The 23,429-nt window shown below is 39.8% G+C and overlaps 2 protein-coding genes across 2 annotated transcripts in view; one reads left to right on the top strand and one right to left on the bottom strand.

The window, feature by feature from the left end:
• LOC140224623 (uncharacterized) overlaps positions 1 to 23,429 on the bottom strand; it is a 228,798-nt gene that overhangs the window by 64,481 nt on the left and 140,888 nt on the right. The gene's annotated exons all lie outside the window — the stretch shown is intronic.
• The window catches only part of LOC109042084 (uncharacterized), a 45,691-nt gene continuing 36,658 nt past the window's right edge, over positions 14,397 to 23,429 (top strand). Inside the window, exon 1 of the mRNA XM_019058647.2 lies at positions 14,397 to 14,700. Coding sequence (XP_018914192.2) covers positions 14,471 to 14,700 — 230 coding nt within the window. The 5' untranslated portion in view covers positions 14,397 to 14,470. The remainder of the gene's footprint in view (positions 14,701 to 23,429) is intronic.

Genomic DNA, 23,429 nt, shown 5'->3' on the forward strand with positions numbered 1-23,429 from the left:
TTTCAGTTCGTGACCCAATGTGCGACAACATTGCCGTCTTGTCCACCAACTTTCAGTTCGTAACCCACTGTGCGACAACATTGCCGTCTTGTCCACCAACTTTCAGTTCGTGACCCTCTGTGCGACAACATTGCCGTCTTGTCCACCAATTTTCAGGGCGTTACCCATTTTGCGGCTTCCCTCCTCTTTTACCGCACACCCCCCGCCTAAAAATTTCAAAGCTCGCCATTTTTAAACGGCTTGACCGATTTCGCTCAAATTCAATACCAGCCTAGAACTAAGTAAGATCTTCTTACTGTAAAAATTTCAGGGGGAAAGCTTTTAATTTGCGCAAGTTATCGCGCCTACAAAATTGAACCTCCCCTCACTTCTTGCCCCCACAATTCGAAACGTAATACTTCGATCTCCGTTTTTTTTCGCAGAATGGTAGCCCTGTGCCTCTTCTTTACATCGCAAAAAGTTTCACCCGGAATTTTTTTAAAATGAGGGAAATATAACAAAGCAAAAATCGGAAAAACCACGATGAGTCGGAAATACATACATAAATAAACACACACACACACACACACACACACACACACCCACACACACACACACACACACATATATATATATATATATATATATATATATATATATATATATATCATTAATATAAACTTCGAAGGATTCTGCCTTTTTCTATTTCACTCGAGGGGAAGTGTCCCCTCCCGGACTCTCTTCCCCACCCGGTGACTGACGCTGCGCTGTGCTGAACGGTTCTGCCTGAACCTTTCCCCTACGTCTGACCGTTCCCCACTCCACTGTCAATCGAACCATATGCCACCGCTTACGTATTGTCGCTCGCCCACCCAGGTACCTGGCGGCCAGCGGTCAGTTGATGATAAATCTCGCTCATGCTCCTATGCAGCTACGCATTGATTACGCCAGCTAATTACTTTCTAATAATTAGAATTTCTCCGATAATAGTTTTCTTTATTTATTCGACTGTATTTTTTTCTCTGTTCTACTGTATTTTTTCCTAAATCTCTGAGTCAGAAATCTGAAGCACTTCGGTATGCACCGAGTACTTCAGATGTGTGACCTGAAACCTTCGGTATATACCGAACTACTTCAATTGTCTGACCCGAACTTCGGCAGATGGACCTTAACTTTTCGGATGCGTGATCCGAAAACTTCAGAGATCCATATGATCTCAGCTTCGGGTTCCATGCACAAATTTTTTTCTCCGTGTTTCCTTTTAGGGGACGCAATTAAAATTTCAGTAAATTTTTTTCAGAAAAGTAAAGAAAAAAAAAAAAAAAAGTGGCTAACGATGGTTCCTCACCTTCACGTGGTGTTGGCTGTTTTTACTAAGTGGGAACCGTCCATTTTAAGATATAGTCTATTTCTTGCCCTGCCATTATTATTCTACAAGTTACTTGTGGAGTGAGAATTTCATAATGTTTTCTATGAAATCTTCAAAATATAGTGATAAAAAATTTGCAACTACTACAAAATCGGCTCGCGAAGCGAGCCGAATGTCACTCGCATAGCGAGTGACCGGGGGTCCAGGGGGCGTAGCCCCCGGCTAGGCGTGACGGGCGCGCGAAGCGCGCCCAGAACGGCTAGTATATATATATATATATATAAAATGAATTCAAACGGAATGCATATTCGTAATCTACGACCCATGATCGATACTCATTACATGGTCTTTGGTCCAGGTCTGACATCAGAGGAGAACGCAATAGTGTATTTCCTTCGGAAAATACACTAATACAAACGATACACCCCTCTACGAAGGATGACTAAAGGTCGAGAAACATTCAAAAGATCTATACACATAAGAAAAGGCCGCAAAAGGTGACATCCCGGACAATTTTCACATCTTCGGAATCCAGATACAACAATGCTTTTTCAATGTGTTGTATAGATGGGCTCGGACTGGCGTGAAAAAAGTTAGGCCGCAGCGACGCATCGTGAGGGCCCCCACGGGGGGGGGGGGGGGACTCCGCTCAGGAAAAAGAAGAGGTCCGGAAAATTTTTGGATCTCTCATATCCCGAGAATGCAATTTTATTCTCCCGGGCGCTTGTAAAATTGTTAACTTCTAGATGATTGGATTGATACAATATTCAACCTAAAACGTAATTTTGAGAGCACGAAAGTTTTATTTTACGTCAAAAAATTTCACCGAAATAACTCGTAACATTGGAGGCGAAGGTAAGAGGTGTGTCCCTCCATTATTTTTCATTAAGATTAAAATTTGATGATTGCAGGACTATTTTACTGTAGTCCAAAGATACATCGTAAAAAAGTGCTTTCGACGTGAAAAAATTGTTTTGCGCCGTATTTTGAGTTGGAAAAAAAGAAATTGAATAAATGTAAAGTAATGATAAAAAATGTATTTGAATGTGCACAAATTGAATTTCAAAAAAAGAAGAATTACATGAAGCTTTTCATCAACAAACTTTGTGCACTCATTTTAACATTAAAAGAGTAGGTACACATACTTGATTAAATGCAAACATGAATGATCGGATGAGTAACACATTGCAGCATATAATAGTATAATAGTAATTACATTTTTAAATAATCATAGAGGGCTACGCCCCCTGGCCGCTCCGCGGCCCAACCCCCTCTTGAATTCTGTTAATTAATGATGAAAATATCACATAATTTTTTTTTTATACATCATTGTTTGTAGGGGTTGATATGTGCGATTTAATGACGCGCCTTATAAACACATTGTGTTGGAGTTCACTGCTTGTTTTAAGTTATATTCATAATAAAAAATGTTTTGTTCATAGTGACAAAATTAATTGTTTTGAAGATAATAATTACATACTGCATTCTTCAATTTTAACAGTAGAAAATAAACAAAGTTTTAGCAGAACTTCTTGATACACAATGTTCATTGCTGTGTTTTTATTTTTGTTGTCATCAAAATTAATGATTTTTATTTTTAAACCTTCTTTAGTCCTACATCTAGTCAATGCTACATACAGTTGCCCGTGAGCGAACATTGGTCTTTATTTATCTATAAAAATTCCCACTCTGTCAAACGATTGCCCTTGGCTTTTACTAATAGTCATAGCAAATGCTAATCTAACGGGGAATTGTTTCCTATTCAAAACAAAAGGTAGGTTTGTTTCTTCTTTTGTGTTAAGTGTAATTTTTGGTAGTGCAACTATTTTTCCTTTATTTTCTCCTTTTAAAACTGAGCAATGCAAAATGCATTTGTTTATTTTTAAGACAATTAATCTTGTCCCATTGCACAATCCATCCTCGATACAAATGTTGCGTAGTAACATAACCACTGCTCCTTCTTTTAACTTTAAATTTTGACTTGGCATTCCTGAAGGGTTCAATGAAACATGCGATTATCAGTTTGATGTATTTGATTTGTTTGATTGTGTTTCATGATGTGTTTGTTGTGTTTGATTGTGTTTCATGATGTGTTTGTTGTGTTTGATGTGTTTGATTGTGTTTCATGATCTGTTTGCTGTGTTTCATGATGTGTTTGTTGTGTTTGATGTGTTTGATTGTGTTTCATGATGTGTTTGCTGTGTTTCATGATGTGTTTGCTGTGTTTCATGATGTGTTTGCTGTGTTTCATGATGTGTTTGTTGTGTTTGAAGTGTTTCATGATGTGTTTGATGTGTTTGCTGTGTTTCATGATGCATTTGATGTGTTTTATCCCGGTTTCTTAACATAGTTACATCCAGTTTTATCCATGACTATACTGTATATAGGTAAAATTACTGCATATTATCCCGGTCACTTTGAAGAAATCCCGTAAATCACCTTTTATCCCAGTCAATACTCCTTTAAATCAAACGATATATCGAATATCGATATATAAAGATCGATATCCTTCCTGTTATCCCGATTTCTTAATATAGTTACATCCCGTTTTATCCATGACTATCCTGTATAGGTAAAATCCCTCCCTTTTATCCCGGTTATTATGAAGAAATCCCGTTTTATCCCAGTCAATACTGCTTTAGAACAGACGATGTATCGAAGATCGATACACAAAGATCGATATCCTTCCTGTTATCCCGGTTTCTTAATATAGTTACATCCCGCTATATCCATGACTATCCTGTATAGGTAAAATCCCTCCCTTTTATCCCGGTTATTATGAAGAAATCCCGTTTTATCTCAGTCAATACTGTTTTAGAACAAACGATGTATCGAAGATCGATACACAAAGATCGATATTCGTCCTGTTATCCCGGTTTATTAATATAGGCACATCCCGTTTTTCCAGGACTATCCTGTGTAGGTAATGTTTCTCCCTTTTATCCTGGTTAATTAGAAGAAATCCCTCCCATTTTTATACGTGTCTAACTATCATTAATTCCTTTAACGATAACGATAACGATTAACAATATATCGAATATCGACATATAAAGATCGATATCCTTCCTGTTATCCCGGTTTCTTAATATAGTTACATCCCGCTTTATCCATGACTATCCTGTATAGGTAAAATCCCTCCCTTTTATCCCGGTTATTATGAAGAAATCCAGTTTTATCTCAGTCAATACTGCTTTAGAACAAACGATGTATCGAAGATCGATACACAAAGATCGATATCCGTCCTCTTATCCCGGTTTCTTAACATAGTTACATCCAGTTTTATCCATGACTATACTGTATATAGGTAAAATTACTGCATACTATCCCGGTCACTTTGAAGAAATCCCGTAAATCACCTTTTATCCCAGTCAATACTCCTTTAAATCAAACGATATATCGAATATCGATATATAAAGATCGATATCCTTCCTGTTATCCCGGTTTCTTAATATAGTTACATCCCGTTTTATCCATGACTATCCTGTATAGGTAAAATCCCCCCCTTTTATCCCGGTTATTATGAAGAAATCCCGTTTTATCCCAGTCAATACTGCTTTAGAACAAACGATGTATCGAAGATCGATACACAAAGATCGATATCCTTCCTGTTATCCCGGTTTCTTAATATAGTTACATCCAGTTTTATCCATGACTATACTGTATATAGGTAAAATTACTGCATATTATCCCGGTCACTTTGAAGAAATCCCGTAAATCACCTTTTATCCCAGTCAATACTTCTTTAAATCAAACGATATATCGAATATCGATATATAAAGATCGATATTCGTCCTGTTATCCCGGTTTATTAATATAGGTACATCCCGTTTTTCCAGGACTATCCTGTATAGGTAATATTCCTCCCTTTTTATCCTGGTTGATTAGAAGAAATACATCCCATTTTTATACGTGTCTACCTATCATTAATTCCTTTACGGAAGAATACATTTAAATTTCCCGGGGATTTTCAATGAAGTTTTCTGATTGGTTAATGAAAGACCAATGAGCATGCGAAATGACACGGACGTACACACAAAAAAGGCCTTATATTTTTTTACTATAGTAAGATTTAGATTTTAAAAAATTAGCAATCTTTTGAGAAGTTTATAAGTATTTAATTGCCGCAGAATTTATTATAACGTCGTACAGTGGACTCTCGATAATTCGAAATTGAAGGGAATCGGTTTTTTCTTCGAAATAGCGAGGTTTCGAAATAAAGAGAGTTCAAATTAAAGAGATTCATGCGGAGGGATTTCGAATTAGAGAGGTTCGAATGTAGAGAGGCAAATGGACGGATTTACGTCAAAAGGAATCAAGTATATCAGTTTATTTCTTTACAGAGGTGAAAATTACACTAAGTAATTATTAAGTATTAATTATTTATATTTAATTTTAAAATTATTAATTACATGTTTACATTTTGACAATCCTATCAGCTCTTTCAGACACCCAGGTACATAAACAGTTGACTTCGAATCGTACAGGGAATGTACCACCTTATTTCGAATTATAGAGGGAGGACCATATTTACTTCCCACACTTCGGATTACAGAGAGAATTTTCGTCGCAATTTCGAATTATAGAGGGTCGAGCCAGCTTAAAAATTTCGAAATAACGAGGGGAGAAAAATACATTGATTTTCTTCGAGAGATTTCCTAGGGAAACGGACTTTCCTTCGAATTAACGAGGTTTTCGAATTATCGAGGTTCGAATTATCGAGAGTCCACTGTAATCGATGTTGTCAGAAAAATCTCTTTCGATAGAAATCATGCTAAGTGGCGTTAAAAGGTCCTGGCCTATTAAAGACCTTACCCTATTTTTCAAAATCTTTGATTTTGAAAACACCCGTTCACACGTCACTTGTGTACACGGTAAAGTCAAAATAAATTTGTAAGCAATGTACCTACAAATTATTAAATAATCTCGATTGCGACGAAAGCTCGTTTACAACTTTAAATACACAATTTAAACAATTTTCTCCGCTCTTATGGGAAAAATTAGCATAGCTGCAATCTGCGAGAGAACACCTCGTTTGGTGTGAAGATGAGGACGAGGATTCGTGAGATAGGTAAAGCAATCCTTAGTTGAAATCCAGTCTAAACCAAGGATCGAGTGTCTTGGGTTATCCGGATCGTCGAGTTTGAGCGGCGCCAAATCTTCAACCGGATAGCCAGATAAGAGAGGATTTTAGCGTTCGAAGTGAACTTCCTGGGTACGAATCCTCCCAACCGTAAGAGTTCGATTATTTCGTCCAGACGCTGTTTGGCTAGAGGTGCACTCATATCGCCTCCTAAGATGCCGTCAACAAATACGGTTTTACGCAGAACTTCAGCTGCTCTGGGATAAAGATGACCGTACTCGTCCGCTAAGCGTAGATAGTCCGAATAGACGGGAATGGTGAGGACGTAACACCGAAGGTCACAGTGTTGAGCGAATAAATCTGGAGCGCCTCATCGGGGGATTTCCTCCATAAGATTAACTGGTACTTCTTGTCGTCAGGATGCAAATCCACATGTAAAAACATTTGCTTTATGTCGGCGGTGAAAACTACGGCGTGTCTTCGGAAGTCCAACAGAATGTCTCGGATGTCCTTCTGCAGCGGAACTCCAGGTAGCAGAACATCGTTTAAGGATACACCATTGGATGACGGCGCTGAAGCGTTAAAGACGACACGTAAGCGAGTGGTGGCAGAATCGCGGAGAACACCATGATGAGGAAGGTAATATCCAGTGGCTGCCTCTTGTGAGTATCAACCTCTGACATATACCCATTTGCAAGGTACTCTTCCCCTGGTAAAAATGATCAGTTGACGGTGTATCAGTTTGTCAACGGTGTTTTGGCGCAGAGCATCAGTAGACATCAACTGAGATCGGGTCAGTTGATGGCTTCAACTGATCTAAACTGATAAGTGGTGGCAGTTCGAAGTATCAACAGATCTGAAATGATACTTGGTTTCAGTTGGTACCATGTATCAACTGATAAGACATAAATTAAAAACGCACTATCTGCTTGTGTTATTTTACGTATTTATTCAGTTTCTCACGTTTATCTCACGATTTGACGACCAGAAAGTGCTACTGGGAATTACCGTTCTCGTATTTCTGACACGAGTTTTAGCAGGCAGCGGTCATTCCCAAACGGTCTCCCATCTAAGTACTAACTACGCTCGGCGTTGCTTAACTTCGGTGATCGTCCAAGAGACAGAGCCACTACTCTATCCGCGCATGCGATCAAAGTGGACGTATTTTTGCCATTTCAGGGCCCCTACTAGAATCAATTTGACAGAGAGTGATGATTTTGTATTGAATTTAAATCTACACTTAATTTTTTCATTTTATTTTGTAATCACTTAAAATGTAAGTGAAGTTTTACAAGTTATGTTTTCCTTAAAGATGAGACTAAGAAACACAAAATGCGAAACCAAAAATAATAATTAAAGATGTAAAAAAAGATGAAATGATGAAAAATCAATAATCAACTTATAAGAACTTGAAAATAATCATGAAAAAAATTTGAAAACAGATAATTAAATCTATATTGCGGGAGGGTCAAAAAAATTTCATTAACATATTTATATGAATTTAATGTGAAAAAAAAAATTGATCAAGGTAATTTTATGTGTTTTCGTCACATTCTTTTCATGTAATTTTTATGTGTAAAGTATGGAAAAAATTATTTTCGAGTCGTGAGCGTTGAAGAAATTGATATGTCTTTATATGAATTTTCAGTTAAGAAAAAAAATGATCGAGATAATTTTTATGTGTTTTTGCCACGTTCTTTTTGTGCAGTGATAAAATTATGTTAAAAAAAAGGATCAAGTTGTCGCCGGTAAGGAAATCATTTACTCAAATTCATGTAAATTTTATATGAAAAATGTTTAGTCTCCTCGAAATCACATCTTTTTTCTTTTTAAATTTTTTGATATGAATTTGAAGTGAAATTCATGTAAACACTTGATTTACCAAGATTATTTTTCTTCAGTTTTACGTTATTTTTAATATATTTTTTACGTAAGTAAATGTTATTGTATTTTCCAATATTTTCACGTACTTTTACCAGGCGTGAGGAAAAAATTGAAAAGATGTACAATTGATTCCATGGTTAACGCCCTAAGGACATTTTTACGTAAAAAAGATAGAAATGTATATAAATTTACGTTTTTTTAAACGTGAAAGCGTTCCAAGAGCCGTCAACCATGGGATAAATATTACATGTTTTGTATTAATATTTACGGCTTATTAAGAAAAAAAAAAGGTTAAAATTTATCTCTTTTTTGTAGGGGGAAAAAATTCTTACTGGGGATGGTATCAACCAAATATAGTATCTAGTAATATGAGATCAGTTACGATGGGAGCGGCTCAAAAATTACACATTATACCCCCTTTTACATGGGGGATTCTCCTGATCAAAATCACAACACATTGAAGTAGGCATTGCACAGAATTTTTGGTATAAAATCCATGCTCCCGTGCCGACAAACCCATGGAACTGGTGTGAAGGACCGATTTTTGTGTAACAGCAAGCAGCGCTGGGTACCCACCTACGTATTGCACTGTCCTTAAACTCCTCCTTTCTTTAGCAAGTGACATAATCTTTGAACGGCCGTAGAATTTCAAATAATCAGCATTAGGTATTCGAGATTTTAAAACCATAAAATAATGCATTTACCTACCGTAGAAAAAAATTGAATGGAAAAGGGATTAAAATAATATAAATATCTCTATTGATGTAGTGGCCCTGAAGTCTAGATGCCTTGATGAAGTGGCCTAGTGGGCCTTGTCAAACATGCCAACCAGATCGTCCTGTTAAAATGCATACGTAGCCTCATTGGACTAAGTTTAAACTTGTAATTGACGTCTATTAAATTTCTGTTTGGATGAGTTGATGTTCAACAGATGCATGAACTGACGTTCATGCTGGACCGATATCAATTGAACCTCAAGTGATACGTAGCAAATTTCAACTGTTACCTATTGAGGCTCAACATAGATCTATTGAGTATAATCTGGTATCAGTACAACCTCTACTGGTACCAACTGTTACTCATCAAATATCTGTAGACTTTCAACTGGTATCAGTTGGTAACCGTCGATATCAGTTAAAATCAGTTAATATCAGTTCATTTCCGCTACTGATTATAACTGATATCAACCTATCATTTTTACCAGGGTCCATAAAGCTGACGTACTGCGCGTGAAAGTTTGGATCCGTGGCAAAGCGGCGTTCTAATGACGCAAACTGACTTTGAGCTTGGGTCCGGGAAGAGCCCAACTCTGGATGATTCGGTTTAAAGGGCAAGCGAACCATATAGCGCCAATTCGACTGCTGGACCGTAGTTTCAGCGTAGATTTTTTCGGCAAGTTCTTCGTCGATGGATAGTCGTTTGGAAGTAGGGACCTCTTCGAGTTCCCAGAAGCGTTCCAACTTATCGCAGAAGCTGTTATGTGTCAGGACGTGCAACAGCGGCGGAGCTCTCACGGTTTGCGGGTTCGCAGCTTGTGGGCCCTCTAAGAATTACGCCGAAGACAGTCTTCAGGCCCTTAGGAGCAGATGATCCAAAACTGAAGTTCTGACCATTGAGGATACGAGGAAAGAGATCGGCACCCAAAAGCCCATCCACCTCACCCGGATCTGCAAATGCGTCGTCAGCAAGCGGAACCTTGGAGACAGCAACGCGTACTTCCTTGGATAAGGGGAGAGAGGGTACTGAGCTGGTAATTCGCTTAACCACGTAGACTGGGTTGCCATAAAATGCGACTTTTCGATCTCTAGAATGAATGTTAATCTTCACCACTCCATCCACCGGAACTGCAGTTTGACCTAGGCCTGTGACGGAGGAAGCGCACTTTGCAGGTTTGAGACGCAAATGCGCGCAGCATTTGCGCCTCAAACCTGCAAAGTGCGCTTCCTTTGCGCTGCGCGCAGCAGCGCGAAGTGAGGTAGGAGTCTGAGGCCCGAGAATCGATGATGAATCTCTCCATAAGGGTTTCCCCCGTGAGGGGCGATGAAATGATGAATTTAGCTGTAGGAATAACATCTGTTACGCTACTCGACTGACCAGTGCAGACAAGAGAGTGATTCTCTCCTGTTTTAGCTTCAGAGGAAGAAGGAGAAGCCGAGGATGCGTGCGCTTCGTGTAAGACAGTGTGGTGCCCTGCATGATACTTAAAACACCTCTTTTAAGACAAGCACGAATGCTTTGAATGTGTCCCCAAACAATTCTGGCACCTTTTCTGCTCAGCGACATTCCTCTGCCTTTCGGCTGGCGACATTTTGTTGAAGTCTTCACAATTGAATACTGAATGTGGTGTGTCACACCAGGGACAAAGTATAATTTGGGCCAGGGCTTGGACCCTCTGCCTGCTGCGGTCGATGTCGATGGAGAAATTTTCGCTGGACTTTGAGAGGATGGTGGCGCCGCGACTCTAAGAGTCTGCTTGGAATCTGCAGGCTTCTTCTTGCTGCTGGCGTCAGGTTTTATAGGAGATGGCGAATACTTTGGTTTATCTCCAGCCACGACCAAAACATTCGAAGTTTTCTCGTTCTTCTTCTCTTGCTGAGGAGGAGAGTCGAAAATGAGTGAGCACTCAACTTTGAGGAAATTATTCATTTCCTCCAGAGTGGGATAGTTCGTTGGTTCGTCTCGAAAGTCATCCAAACGCCAGCGGAAGTAGTTCGATAACTTGTCGTGCAGGACCGTGACCAGCATGAGTCCATACATAGTGTCTGGAATCTTAAGAGCGGCCAATGCATGCATATTTGCTGTTTGCACCTTCGTTAAGAACTGCGGCAATCCATTGCTGTCCTTTACGGCGGGTATATCGAGCAGGCCCTAACAATTATGAAAAATATGACGCTTTTCGGTTTGATACGCCACCTCATAGTTGGCATCCGTGAGTGGCAACGATTGTACCAGGTTCAATGATTCACCTTTGAGGAGAGTGAGCAGGTAAGAAAATTTGGTTGCAGGCGTAATTGTCTGATCCTCATGGATGTTCGCATTGAGTAGATTGATAAACGGATGCCAGCCGTCTAGATCTGGGAGAAAAAGGCCTGGTACGGGTGGTCTGAAACACCCTGTATACAGGGTCTTCCAGAAGTCTGTACCCCTCTCTCCCTGGTAACTTTTGAACGGTTGAAGATAGAAAAACGAAACTTTGGGAATGTTTCTATCTCAAAAGGGACCATCTTCTAGGGGGCTCAAAATTTTTGCCCCTCCCTCAGGAAAGGCGGGGGGCCCCCCAACTTTTTTTCAAATGGTAACCACCATCTTGTGATACATCGTTGGAAAAAGCATTAAATACTAAGAATTTTCGCGCAAACCGCACATCAATATCTGAATTTTTGACAGAGTTATGATAGGTCAAAGGTCAAATTTGACCGATTTTAAAAAAATCATACCCGGTTCAAATTATCGTAGAGAAAAAAATAAACCGGGAAAATTCAGCAAATTGTAAGCACTTTTAAGTCAAAATTATAGCAATCATCGCAAAATAATTTTAAGGGGGATTCGGACCCCCAAATACGTCAGTTCAAAGGTCATACGATTTTCTCGCTAAATGAACCACTTTCTCCTACCTTAACCTCAACTAATCTCGGTAAGTTCAAAATTAGTTCAACATTGCGTTTTCAAGTCCCCAAATTTCGAGCAGAAGTTTAAAAAAAATGACACTTGGACGGTCAAATTTAATCACCTTGTTTATCTTTTTTTTAAAAATCTGCTCAAAATTTGGGGACTTGAAAACGCAATGTTGAACTAACTTTCAACTTTTCGAGATAAGTTGAGGTTAAGTTAGGGAAAATTGGTTCATGTAGCGGGAAAATCGTATGACCTTTGAACTGGCGTATTTGGGGGTCCGAATCCCCCCTTAAAATTAGTTTGCGATGATTTCTTTAATTTTTACTTAAAAGTTCTATCAATTTGCTAAATTTTCCAGTTTTAATTTTACTCTACGATACTTTGAACCGGTGATGATTTTTTAAAATAGGTTAAATTTGACCTTTGACCTATCATAAATAGGTCAAAAATTAAGATATTGATGTGCGGTTTGCGCGAAAATTCTTAGTTTTTAATGATTTTTCCAACGATGTATCACAAAATGGTGCTTACCATTTGAAAAAAAGTTGGGGGCCCCCGTTCCCCTGAGGGAGGGGCAAAAATTTTGAGCCCCCTAGAAAATGGTCCCCTTTGAGATAGAAATATTCCCAAAGTTTCGTTTTTCTATCTTCAACCGTCCAAAAGTTACCGGGGGGGGGGGGGTATGGAATTTTGGGACACCCCGTATAGTACACCCTGGAGGTACCTCGCTCCACCAACTGCCATAGAGCCATTAATAGCTAATCCACTAAAAAGAATAATGATATTTTTCAATTCTTGCATCCCGTCTTCGCAGGGGCCTCAGAGAGCTCTACAGTATACAGGGTGGCCCAAACCTACCGTACCAGGCCTTTTTTTCGGTTAATTTGTGTCGTACGAAGTCCAAGATCGCGGGGATGAATAGGGAATTGACCCCAAGGAATCCAAATTTCATGGTCCAAAAGGCCCCCTGGCGCTCCTTGGGGGGTAAAAGGGGGGTCCGTACTTCAAAAGTCAGGGTTTATGTCAAAATTTTGAAATTATTTCATCGGAATCAGAACGTACGGAAATTTTTAACTTAAATCGACACCAAGAAATCCAAAATCGGCCCATTCGTGTCCAAAATACCGACCCCTAAAGGTGGGGGACGGAGCCCCCTTTCAAAAAAATTCAAGTTCGTTAAATTGACATGGAGACTCGGAAAAATGTGTATTCATAGGTAATCAACCCCAAGGAATCCAAATTTGAGGGTCCCGTTGTCCTCAGAAACTTTTCTGATGGGGCACAGGGGGTCTCTGAACTTTTAAATTCAACCGGTGTGGAGGTTATACCCCTGTGCCCCACCAGAAATGTCTCTGAGGACAACGGGACCCTCAAATTTGGATTCCTTGGGGTTGATTACCTATGAATACACATTTTTTCGAGTCTCCTCGTCAATTTAACGAACTTGAATTTTTTTGAAAGGGGGCTCCGTCCCCCACCTTTAGGGGTCGGTATTTTGGACACGAATGGGCCGATTTTGGATTTCTTGGTGTCGATTTAAGTTAAAAATTTCCGTACGTTCTGATTCCGATGAAATAATTTCAAAATTTTGACATAAACCCTGACTTTTGAAGTACGGACCCCCCTTTAACCCCCAAGGGGTGCCAGGGGGCCTTTTGGACCGTGAAATTCGGATTCCTTGGGGTCAATATCCTATTCATCCCCGCGATCCTGGACTCCGTACGACACAAATTAACCGAAAAAAGGCCTGGTACGGTAGGTCTGGGCCACCCTGTATTTGGTTGGGGATTCCCACCCTCCCATACACGGGCCAGTCCGCCCCTGCATGTTAAATCAACATGATATTACGTTAAGTCAACGTGATGATCTCGTATAGGAACATGATACAGTCACGTTCATCCAACATGAGAATATCATTTTTCTTCAACATTTTTTATTATGTTCACTCGTTAGATCCTGTAATCGTGTAAATATCCGTTCATGATGCCAGTCACGCTAAATCAACCGTCCCCAAGGTTGACATAGTCATCTTTATTTTTGCGTGTAGGGGTGTTCAAACGAATTCTTGCCGGAACTCTTTCGATATCGTCTCTTATTGAAACTGGCGGCAGTACAGACGGTGGCGATGATATCGACAACAGCCGGCCTTATCGGATTTTTGAGAGCTCGCACTCAATGCATTGTTGCCCCTTGTGTCGGTTTATCAGATTGCCTGGCGCGGCGCATGAAATAGATGTACACATGGCAACAGCTTATTTTCGCCAGCTCCGAAAACTCTGATCGCTATCGGCAAGAGCGCTCTTATCGTAACTTTTTCTTAACGGAATAGTTTCGGTGGCGTACCGACAACCGATAGAACAGCCCTATTTGCGTGTACAAGTCTCAATGTAATTGGGTACTTTTGATAACGGCTCGCCGCGCCGCCTCGGAAACTAGCGGGCGAGCCTGATGACCTGCGAATCAGGAGCCATGTCCGGGATCCCACCTCAACAGTAGCGGGATGTGAACCAGTCGGGCAAGCGGCGCGGCATAGCGGCTCAGTGATGCCACTCCCTGCGTCCGAAGAGCGTGCTTCGAGTACGACCGCCAGATCCTCGCCGGTATCGACCATGCCACATCTCCGCTTCGGTGTTCCGGTCACCGTCGCCGCCTTCTGCGCCTTCTTCGCCCTCGCCCGAGCTGCTCCCACCCCTGCTCCAAACGAGCCTCACACCCCGGCTGACCCCGTGGTTTCCACCTCCAGCACCACCGATGATGTCCTTTACGACCAAAGGTAATACTAAATTCTCCAGTTTCGGCAATCCGTTCAGCTCACGGCCATCAATTGTTTACAAGCCGCAAGTAGCAGTGACGGTGAAAAATGGGGGGAGGGGGGGAGGACCCGTAGATTTTAATAGGAAAACTCTTTGAAAAACTGTTTACCTAACTTTATATTTGAGGAAAAGCTTTTTATGTATTTTTGTTAGCAAAACAGCGGACTGATCGTTGAGATTGATAGAAACTGCGATGGACAGACAAGGGGTTGTTTATTAATAGGTACGGCTCGTGATTATTCCGATTATTTGACACCCACCGGGTGGGTCCCACCCATCCCTTGATACGCGATCGTACCAGTAGACCAGGCATCCGCAAAATAATTTTGTAAAATTTGCCTTGAGTTGTCCCCCATTTTCACGAAGAAAAAACTCAGGATTTTCTCACCAATAACTGGGAAAGAGCATAGTCACTGAAAATTAAAATACTATTAATTTCAAAAGACAAGAAAGAATATGATAAAACAAAACTTTCTTATAAAACTTAAAAAGAGAGAGAAAGAAAAGTTGAAATTTAGCACGAATGTACCGTTACGTAATGCTGAATTTGACTCCCCCACCCCCTAATTGTCACGCTTTGTCTCAAAATCATGAAGTCCAAGGGGGAATATGATTGACCCAATCATTTAGGGAACTTTGGAAACTTTGACTTAAAACAAGCAAGTACATGATGAATACTTGACACTGTTAAAGTTTCATTAAATTTCATGCATTATTCGATCAGATATGAATTATTTCCTATCCGCCCATAAGGACACTGCACTGTGCATCGCACAGAATTTTTGGTATAAAATCCATGCTCCCGTGCCGACAAACCCATGAAACTGGTGTGAAGGACCGATTTTTGTGTAATAGCATAAGTAGCGCTGGGTACCCTCCTACGTATTGCACTGTCCTCAAACTCCTCCTTTCTCTAGCAAGTTACGTAATCTTTGAACGGCCGCAGAATTTCAAATTATCGGCATTATTCGATATTTTAAAACCATAAAATCATGCATTTCCCTACTGTAGAAATAAATGGAATGGAAAAGGGATTAAAATATATGTAATTTAAATATCTCTATTCATGTAGTGGCCCTGAATTCCAGATGCCTTGATGAAGTGGCCTAGCGGGCCTTGTTATACATGCCAACCAGGTTTCCTGTTAAAATGTATACGTAGCCTTATTGGACTAAGTTTAAACTTTTAATGGACGTCTGTTGAATTTGTTGTTTGGATCAGTGGATGTTCAAAAGATGTCAGTTCATGCTGAACCGATATCAATTGAACCTCAGGTGATACGTAGCAAATTTCAACTGTTACCTACCCGCCCGGCAAAATTACGTTGTGGCAACGTTGCCAAAACGTTTGCATTTTCGCCATTTACGTATTCGGGCAACGTTGTGGTAACGTTGCCACAACGTGTAATTTTGTCAGCTTGCATGAACGTAATTGGCAATGTGTCTGCAATGTGTTTTAGCAACATAATGGGAATGTTGCAAAAATACGTTTTAGCAACATAATGGGAATGTTGCAAAAATACGGTGAAAAAATTTCGGTGATTTATTTTAGGAGTACTCTGCATTTTTACTCCTAGAAGTCAATGTGGACCGCAGAGAAGCGTTTCTTAGGCACCCGAAATTCACTCTAAGTCCGATAGTAGCCGCGCTCCGCCCGGGTTCCCAAGCGGGCTCCCATCGAAGTACTAACTACGCCCGACGTTGCTGAACTTCAGTGATCGCCCGTGTGTCGCTGCCACTCAGCTACGGACGCTCGCGTGATAGTGTTTGGTTATTTAGCATTAATAAACATCCCTAGATCTGGTTCAATGATAGAAAGCAATGATATTCTTGCATTTCTGTGCATAATTCTACAACGAAGGATACTGAACATAATATTAGGAAGATCAAGTTTTTAAAAAAGAGGAGTATGAAAAAAAAATTAAAAAAGAATTGAATAAATATATTCATTTTATATAAATAAAATTATTATTATTTTAATTATTTACTTAATTATATTATAATTATTTTTTATTATTATAATTATTTGGTATTTTTATTTTGTATTAAATTATTTTCTAATTATTATATTTATTTTTTTATTTTATTTTTTATTTTTAAATTATTTTTTTATTTTTTTTAATTTTATCTTCATTTGTATATTTTTATTGTTAATTTTTTTATTTTTTGAATTATCTATCAATTAATTTTTGTTTATTTTTGTATATACATATACATATTTTTGCGACATTGTATGAGGGCGCATTCCCTTATATTGATTGGAGAAAATCATCTGTTGAGAAACAACAGAAAGGAGAACACCTGAAACGGTGGAAAAGTGTCCCCTCCGATTTGCAGCACAGCATCTGCTTGACCTCACATCTGAGTTCTAAGACCAAAATTACACAGGGATTGATACCTCACATGACACTTTATGCGCATTTTAAAAAACCGAAATCCCAGAGGCCTTATTATGGCCGCCATTTTGAAATTTAGGCATTTTGGGGGGTGTTCCGGGGTCGGACCGTGGTAAACTTTTGGTATGTTGTTCAGGAGGACCTACTGATGACGTTTATATAGGAAAAGTTTGTTCAGCAATTTGTTCCGGGTCAAATCGTGTTTCTCCCTGACTAATAATGTTTAACAACGTTGTCACAATATATCTAAGAAATATTTATTGAAACGTTTTTTAATAATGTTCCAGAAACATTTCTAAAAAACGTTTTGAAAATATTGTCTAAAATATAATGTCAGGCAACATTGCTGAAACATTGCTTAAACGTTGCTGCTTTACCTTTACAAAGCAATATCATCAAAAATGTTGCCTTGCAACGTTGCGGCAACGTACACATTGCTCCCTTGCCGGGCGGGTATTGAGGCTCAACATATATCTATTGAGTAGGTATATCATCTGGTATCAGTTCAACCTCCACTAGTACCAACTGACACTCATCAAATATCTGTAGACTTTCAACTGGTATCAGATGGTATCAGTTCAACCTCTACTGGTACCAACTGAATCTCATCAAATATCGCTGTAGACTTTCAACTGGTATTTGTTGGTAACAGTCGATATCAGTTAATATCAGTTAAATCAGTTAATATAGTTCATTTTCTCTACTGATCTCAACTGATCATTTTTACCTACAAAATAGGGTAAGAGATGATAAATATTTTGTAAGGCAATGTTGGTGCCGATACCAAGGTCCTAAACACGATTTTTATCGACTTTTCAGTGATTTTTGTGAAATGTTTTAAATAATTTGGGAAGTACGCGAAAATTTGGCTTTCAATTTTCAGAGACTTTTCATAGTTGAAAAAGAAGCTTTTAAAGTTATTTGGCAATGGTCGCGTTTGGTACCATCTATGAGGCAACAGGAAGGTTAATAATCACATTATTGCTATCGAATTTTCAGCTATTTTCTCTTGCCTCCTGATATTGCCTCTGAAGTGGTACAAAACAATTATTACCGTTTAAATCTACTGTAGGTACCCAATATGGTCTCTAAGAATTGGAGGCTTAATTTTCCAGTCACCCCCCCCCCCTCCCAAAATATCCGAAAGGAAGAGTAACGTTTTGGGCCTTTTCCGCCCTGCTAAAAATGACCATCTTGGTAACAAGTTGGTCTGGCCCAACATGGTAGGAACAGGGTAGATGGAACCTGCTATCACCATGATATCAACATGTTACCAATATGATATCACACACTGAAAAAAAAAGTTCCAAAATGCTTAAATGTAGGCACGCTGCACGTTCTTAGGCTTAATTTTCATCGCGGACACCAGAGAAGTGACGCTGTGAACCCCACAATCAATGTCCGCTAGAATTAAGCCGCGCTGCGCCCGAGTTTCCAAACGGTCACCCATCGAAGTACTAACTACGCCCGCCGTTGCTGAACTTCGGTAATCGCCCGAGTGTCGCTGCCACTCCGCCACGGACGCTCGCGTGGGGGAGGTGGCTAATTTAGCACTAATAAACGTCCTCAGATCTGGTTCAATGATTAGAAGCAATGATATTGTTGCAATTCTGTACATCATTCAGTTTCACAGTGAAGGATACGAAAATAATATTAAGTAGATCAAGTTTTTGAAAGAGAGGAGTACGAAAAACACACGAAAAAAATAAAATAAAATATGGACGGATAAATAGTTATTAAAAATGAAAATACCTATTAAAAACTAACTAAGATGGATAGATAATATAAATTAATGAAAAATGAATAATATTATATATTATAATGCATTATATTATATATTATATATTATATTTATTATCCTATATATTAAAATGCAAAGTTCCGAATCTTGGGGCATTAACTTTGAGAGAACCACCGGACCGATTTGCGTGATCTTTTTCTTAAATGAAAGCCCCTGAGCTGTAGATTTGCAGGCTGTGATCGTTTTTTCGATTTTCTCAAATTTTCTCCCATAATTTTCTCAAATTTTCTTCGATGCATTAAAACGGAGGTCCGAATCTTTGGACGTTAACTTTGAGAGAACCACCGGACCGATTTGCATGATTTTTGTTTTAAATGAAAGCCTGTGATCTGTAGATTTGCAGACTGTGATCGTTTTTTCGATTTTCTCAAATTGTCTTACTTTTATCGACGAGTGAAGTTTAGCTGGGCTCAAATTTTCTCCCATTTATTCAGACTAAAGTCCGCATTTTGGGACATTAACTTTGAGAGAACCACCGGACCGATTTGCATGGGGTTTTTTTTAAATGAAAGCTTCTGATCTGTAGATTTGCAGGCTGTAATTGTTTTTTCGATTTTCTCAAATTTTCTTACTTTTATCGACGAGTAAAGTTCAGCTGTTTCGAGCGGTCATCTGACCGCTACCTGCTTGCCCGTCCCTAGATACCCCCCCTAGGGTCTCAGCCACCCCTCCCACCACGTTCTTTCGGCTATCTCCGTTTTCTTTCGTATAGCTTTCCTCCCACCAACCTCAAAGAAGGTTTGGGTCGCAATGTCGTTCGTTACTCACCACCCACATTCCGTCGCAATCTCTCGGCTACTCCACTTCACCACTTCTTGATAGGCATCCTGGCGGTTTGACTGACCCTGACTTATTAACTGCAGCGGTGCGCACACGTATTGCTAACAACATGTATTGTTAAGGACATTTCATTCTTATTTGTTCTTTTCTCTTTCCAACTTTGTTTCAAATTTGCTTGATACTTCGTTTCTTCCTCTCTCTTTATTTTTTTGGTCGGTCGACTACGTTGATCGGCTTTTTGCTATTGAAAGCACATTAAGACTTCATGGATTTTCAATATCATCATTTGATCTTCCGGAATTGCTTCCAATTAACCTGAATCTTCTTCTTCTTCTTCTTCTTCTTCTTCTTCTTCTTTGATGCTTTATTGGCTTCATGCTCCGGTGTGGAGCCCACAGCCATCTATAGACACATTGTGGTAGGTAAGTGGTTAAAATGTAGAGGAGAGAGTTAGGTGAGGGGAGAGGGAGTAGATATGCAAAGGGGACTTAGGGGGTACCAACACCATCTTCACGCCACAAGACCCACTGTGGCGACTAAACCTATGGTAAACCTGAATCTTCAAGGGTCGGAGCCTGACTCTCCTCCCCCTAAAACTATGATTCCATGATTTCTGCCGCTAACCCAGAGGAACATCAACTTATTTCTGAAACTAGTCGTGATTAGCTCGCTTTGCGAGCTGACACGTCTAGCCGGGGAGTGCCCCTGGACCCCAGTTCTACGCTTCGCGACGAACTTGCGACTCGCTCTCGCGAGTCGCCACCGCCCCGCACGGTTTTTAACATTAATGAGGAGACAACATCTATTTCTTAATCTTCTTTTTCACCAATTTTTACAGATTTTGATGTTCTAGGAGTCCGGACCGCGTTTTCGTGCAGGGCCGCCATCTTGGATTTGAAAATGTTGAAAATCTGACCAAAAATGCGAGTTTTCCGTCGAAATACACCTCCTAATACCGAATTTCATAAAAATCGATCGATATCAGGAAGCGATATAGCATTTTAGGCCACGGCCGCCATCTTGGATTTGAAATTTTGAAAATCTAACCAAAAATTCGAGTTTCTCGTCGAAAAATACCCCTGGATACCGAGTTTCACGAAAATCGATATAACAGGAGCCGACTTAGCATTTTAGGCCACGGCCGCCATCTTGGATTTTGAAATTTTGAAAATCTGACCAAAAATTCGAGTTTCTCGTCGAAAAATACCCCTGGATACCGAGTTTCACGAAAATCGATATAACAGGAGCCGACTTAGCATTTTAGGCCACGGCCGCCATCTTGGATTTTGAAATTTTGAAAATCTGACCAAAAATTCGAGTTTCCCGTCGAAACGTACCTCTGGATACCGAGTTTCACGAAAATCGATCGAACAGGAGCCGACTTAGCATTTTAGGCCACGGCCGCCATCTTGGATTTTGAAATTTTGAAAATCTGACCAAAAATTCGAGTTTCCCGTCGAAACATACCCCGGATACCGAGTTTCACGAAAATCGATCAAACAGGAGCCGACTTAGCATTTTAGGCCACGGCCGCCATCTTGGATTTTGAAATTTTGAAAATCTGACCAAAAATTCGAGTTTCCCGTCGAAACATACCTCCGGATACCGAGTTTCACGAAAATCCGTTGAAAAATACCTCCTAAAACCTTATATTTCGTCTGTAAGGCAGTGACGTCACGCAACAGGATTGAACCTGTTCGGCGCGATGCGCGTAAACAACCGCGTATCTCCAATGTAATACTATATGGAGAAATAACTTTTCGCTCTTGCGGGCATCCGAGGCAGCGGATTTGAATGGGAATAATTTTAATCAACTCCTCATTACAATAGCTAAGCGTGTACCAATTTTAAAGGAAATCGCTTCGGCCAATTTTTATCTAGGGGGGGCAGAGTGAGTGGGAACAGCAGCTTTATATAGAGTAATAATAATAATTAGTCTCATCCAAAATCCATCTTACACGTGTAATGCGATTTTCATTGATGGTCCAGGAGGATCGGGAAAAACTTTCGTTTAAGAATGTCTTACTGCGTATTGTACAAAGGAAAACTTAGACGTCATCTCCGTTGCTTGGACAGGTATCGCCGCATCGTTGCTACCTAACGGTCGGTCGATTCATAGCAAATTCAAAATTCCTTCGGTTCTGAATGAGAATTCTGTGTCGGGTCTGACGGTTAGCTCAAGAGAGGCTGAGACTATTCGGAAAACAACGATCATTTTTTGGGGTGAAGCTCCCATGGTTATCACGCATGCTCTGGCATGCATCGACCGACTTCTTAGAGAATGGGTAATGATATCCCTTTTCGAGGAAAAATTGTCGTCTAGGGTGGTGATTTTAGACAGGTTTCACCCGTTGTTCCGCATGCTTCTCGCCAAACATTGGTGCAAAATGCAATCAAATTCTCACCACTTTGACCTCTTTTCAAAATCAGAAAACTTACTCAAAATATGAGAACTTCGCAAGACGAAGCGGAGTTTGCAAAATTTTAACTCGAAATAGGTGATGGTGTTTACCTTCCTGCTAAAAAAGGCTATGCCGGAATTCATTGATTTACCGACAAGCAGTATCACTGAAACTGATATTATTACTGAAATTTATGGAAAAGATAGCTTCCTCATGTTCGAACGTAGATTTCACAAACTGCGCAATTCTGGCCCCTAAAAATAAGCATTGCAATGAAATTAACGACAAGGTTGTTGAAGTTCTTTCAGGTGTCTCTAAAACGTACTTCAGTGTTGACAGGCTCATTGTAGAGGAAGAGGGAGAGGCTCTCAATTTTCCCCTCGAATTATTGGACAGTCTTAATCCTAGTGGCTTACCACCGCTTAAACTCACACTTTTGGAGGGGGTTTTTGTCATGCTTTTAAGAAACCTCAACATTTCTGAAGGTTTATCGAATGGTACCCGATTGATCGTCTGGAAACGTTATGAAAATTGTCTTGATTTGCAGGTCATTGCCGGCGAGAAGGCCAGTGAAAGAATTTCACTGCCAAGAATTGATTTGTCACCTGCAGACTCCTCTCTCCCTTTCTCTTTTAAGAGGCGACAATTTCCAATTCGCATTGCGTTCTGCATGACCATCATCAAAGCTAAGGGTCAAACACTGAAGCGAGTCGGCATTTATTTACCCCAAACAGTTTTTGGCCATGGTCAACTATATGTTGCACTCTCACGAGCTACATCGTACAAAAATTTTGAAGTCCAAATTCTTCCCAGAGGCAACCGTACAAAAAACATCGTGCACAAAGAGGTGATTCGATCTTTTATAAATCCCAAAAGCCTCATAGTCATTAGAAAATTATCAAAAAATAAAAAAAAAAATAAAATTAAAAAATAACACAAAAAAAGAAAAACTAATAATGCGAGCTTTTTATAACATTTTTCGGTAGAATGGCAGTCTCCACCTTGTAACGCAGAGAGGCATTTAAATTCCTTGATCTTCTGCCGCAGAATCATCATCATTATTAAATAGATTCAACTAATCGCTCCGATTCCAAATAAGCTACTGCACCACCATTGCTAGCTGTGGAGGGCGCCCGTAGGGCGCCCGGAGCAGCTAGTCCTATATATTAAAATGCAAAGTTCCGAATCTTTGGGCGTTAACTTTGAGAGAACCACCGGACCGATTTGCCTGATCTTTTTTTTAAATGAAAGCCCCCGAGCTTTAGATTTGCAGGCTGTAATTTATTTTTCGATTTTTTCAGATTTTCTCCT

Source organism: Bemisia tabaci, chromosome 1 (assembly GCF_918797505.1).
Source record: "Bemisia tabaci chromosome 1, PGI_BMITA_v3".
In the NCBI taxonomy this organism is placed as follows: domain Eukaryota; kingdom Metazoa; phylum Arthropoda; class Insecta; order Hemiptera; family Aleyrodidae; genus Bemisia; species Bemisia tabaci.